General features: G+C 41.4%; 1 protein-coding gene across 1 annotated transcript; it reads right to left on the reverse strand.

The window, feature by feature from the left end:
* Positions 1 to 1172: 1172 nt before the first annotated feature.
* Positions 1173 to 2187, reverse strand: LOC308408712 (uncharacterized protein). The gene has a single exon (XM_080901100.1). It carries the CDS (start codon positions 2179 to 2181, stop codon positions 1636 to 1638), a length of 546 nt encoding a protein of 181 aa, XP_080757226.1. The 5' UTR covers positions 2182 to 2187; the 3' UTR covers positions 1173 to 1635.
* Positions 2188 to 2637: the final 450 nt, after the last annotated feature.

Raw genomic sequence — 2637 nt, forward strand, 5'->3', positions numbered from 1 at the left:
CTAATTTTTATTAAATACATAATGACGCAGTGTGATATGTTATGTTTTATTGTTCATCTGAGCTGCATGTACATCACTTTAAGACCTCCCAAGGACCAGATTATATTTTATCATATCCTCATACATTAAACCCTAGAACTGCACAGTGTGTACTTGCGTTTTTTTAGTGCCTGTGAATAAATTGTTGTCTTTAAATGTTTTTAAAACTAAACTCAAAGGCCTACAGGCTGCCTCAATAATGTGTAATTGTTTTGTGTAATTTTAACTTTGTTTGTTCGTATGTATTTGTCTTGAAATGTGCTGCCTCTTGGCCAGGACTCCCTTGAAAAAGAGGTCTTTGATCTCAACGGGACATTCCTGGTTAAATAAAGGTTAAATAAAAATAAAAAAAATAAATCAGGAGCTAGAAACTGACAAAGTAGCATACTATGGCATACAAAGTAGAAGCAGGCACTCTTTAGAGTTCAAATGTACACTTTAAAGCCAAGTTTAAGATTTAAGTTGTTTTTTTGTATAAATGTTAAATGCAGCATGTTACAAAAGAGCTGCAGAGGTGGTGGCAGGCTGGTTTTCAAAGCAAGCCGTTTCCCAATTGCTAGGCTAAGCTAAGCTAACCACCAAGCTCCATACTGCGGGAGAGTCTCCTTCTCATGTCAGAGTGAAAGCAAGTACGCACATTTTCCAGAATGATATTACTGCTTGTTAAATGGTTGAATACTACGATGTTCAGAATTAATACACAAAGTAAATGTAAAATAAATTCTTTCCCCTTATTTTTATGGAAATCATTTAGCCCATAATGGGACTACACTCACACACACCTGGTAATTCATTAGTGCAGCTGGATGAGCATTTTATGTGGAGCAGATAGAGGAACAAATGGTACTGTGCATTGCTTCATGTAGTCATTATTGTCATTATTATTCCACATTCTGGCTGCCTGTAATTACCCACTTTCCTTCCTGGTACACCGCTTTCTCTTTCTGATCCCCCCTCGTTCCAAAAGTGCGGGCTGGAAGATAATGTAATCACAAAAAGAACGAAATTGCAACGCTTCTGAATCAGAGGCAGAAAGGAGTACTGTAGAAGGGCTTTGAAGTCAGACAGTTAATATTGATGAGGTGAGGCGTTTTAGATGATTAGCACCAGAGATTTCACTTCTGTCTTTTATTTTTGCATCATTAAGGTCAAACGCCTAAAATTTCAAACTTTGCTTACATTTTCCAGTTGCTTGATCAGCAGACATGGTACAGGGAGAAGGGCAGAAAGCTCCAATTAATATTGTTTGACTGAGTGAAAAGAAAATGAGTCCAAATATTTTTTCTATTCCAAAAGAAAAAAAAAACCTTGTGTGGGAAAAACATACGTATGACTCACAATCTGGACGTGAATGTTTTCTATGCTGGGTAAACACATCAAATGTAGTGCATGTCTGCTAGACAAGCTCAGCTGGAGAACTATACTTTAGCAGTTCACTTCTGTTGACATGCAAAAGCTACATTAGAGGTTTTTTGCTGACACTCTTCACAAAGTCAGAATCAAAGCGATGTAAATATAAAGCGCTAGCAGCATGTCCTCGCCATTGTTTTAAAGTCCTTGTCAGGTTTGCTCCTTATGATGCCACAGCAAAGCTCTCTATGCATTGTACTTCTTTAGCAAGTCCCTTTGCCAGTGCCTCTTGCGATCTGGAAAAACTTTGGGCATGCGGATCTTTTTAAAGTCCTCGATGCATTTCTTCAGATCCTCCTCCAGCATTTTCCTCTCATCCTCATCCTCATCCAGCCCAGGCGGGGGGCAGCCGTTCTCCCTGACGCTGGGACGTGGAAGCGTCTTTAGTTTGAGCGTGGTAGGATGCTGGGGGCTGTCAGCGGGAGGCGGCGATGGAGGAGAAGGAGGACTGGATGATGAAGAAGGTTTGGATGAAGGCAGAGGAAGGGGGAAGACCGGGGGTGATGGCAGTGGAAGGTCAGGGATGTCTGGCGCAGGAGGAGGAGGTGGGGGAGGTGTTAGGGGAGGAGGAAGCGGGTTTCGGAGGTCCAGTGTTGGGATGGTGCTGGTTTCAGGAAGGCTTTGGGTTCGGCCACTGCTGCTGGTTTCTGCTGTGGCTGACAGTGTAGGTGCGGCAGTGGGTTTAGAGGTCACTGCTTCAGTGGTAGTCGCTGCTGGGGGGTCAGAGGTCATTGCCTTGGAAATATCTGATGAACTCCCTGCAGAAAAAATAAAAAAATATATATTTATGAGCTAAATTTATGCTGATTTCAAATCTTTTCGTGCTTATAGTGAAATAAAAATATTGCTACTGTGTCTATACAATAGGCTACATATGTTCAGTAAATACACAGACAAATCCAGCTGATTAGCTTAGCTTAAAATCAATAGGGAGGGCATTCCAGAATACTAGTTCTTGCCTGAAAGACAGGAGGGCATAACGACCGCCCACAGTCCTGTAGTCATGGTGAGTTTGCCAGGAAAGTAATGTACACTATATATAAGTACTGGATTTGACTTGAACACAGATTAACTAGGGAGCTTTAAAGGTGCCTGTAGGCGTAACAATCTTTGGACTCAGTCAGGCTTTTCTGTTTTCCTCTTTCTAGTCTGTATGCTAAAATAAGCTAAGCTAATCACTCTCTGCAT

The sequence above is a fragment of the Rhamphochromis sp. 'chilingali' genome (genome assembly GCF_963969265.1).
Source record: "Rhamphochromis sp. 'chilingali' genome assembly, chromosome: 13".
Taxonomy (NCBI): Eukaryota; Metazoa; Chordata; class Actinopteri; order Cichliformes; family Cichlidae; genus Rhamphochromis; species Rhamphochromis sp. 'chilingali'.

What these genes read in the sequence shown, in the direction of transcription:
- LOC308408712 (XM_080901100.1), bottom strand. Translation starts at nt 2,181, where the DNA reads ATGACCTCTGACCCCCCAGCAGCGACTACCACTGAAGCAGTGACCTCT.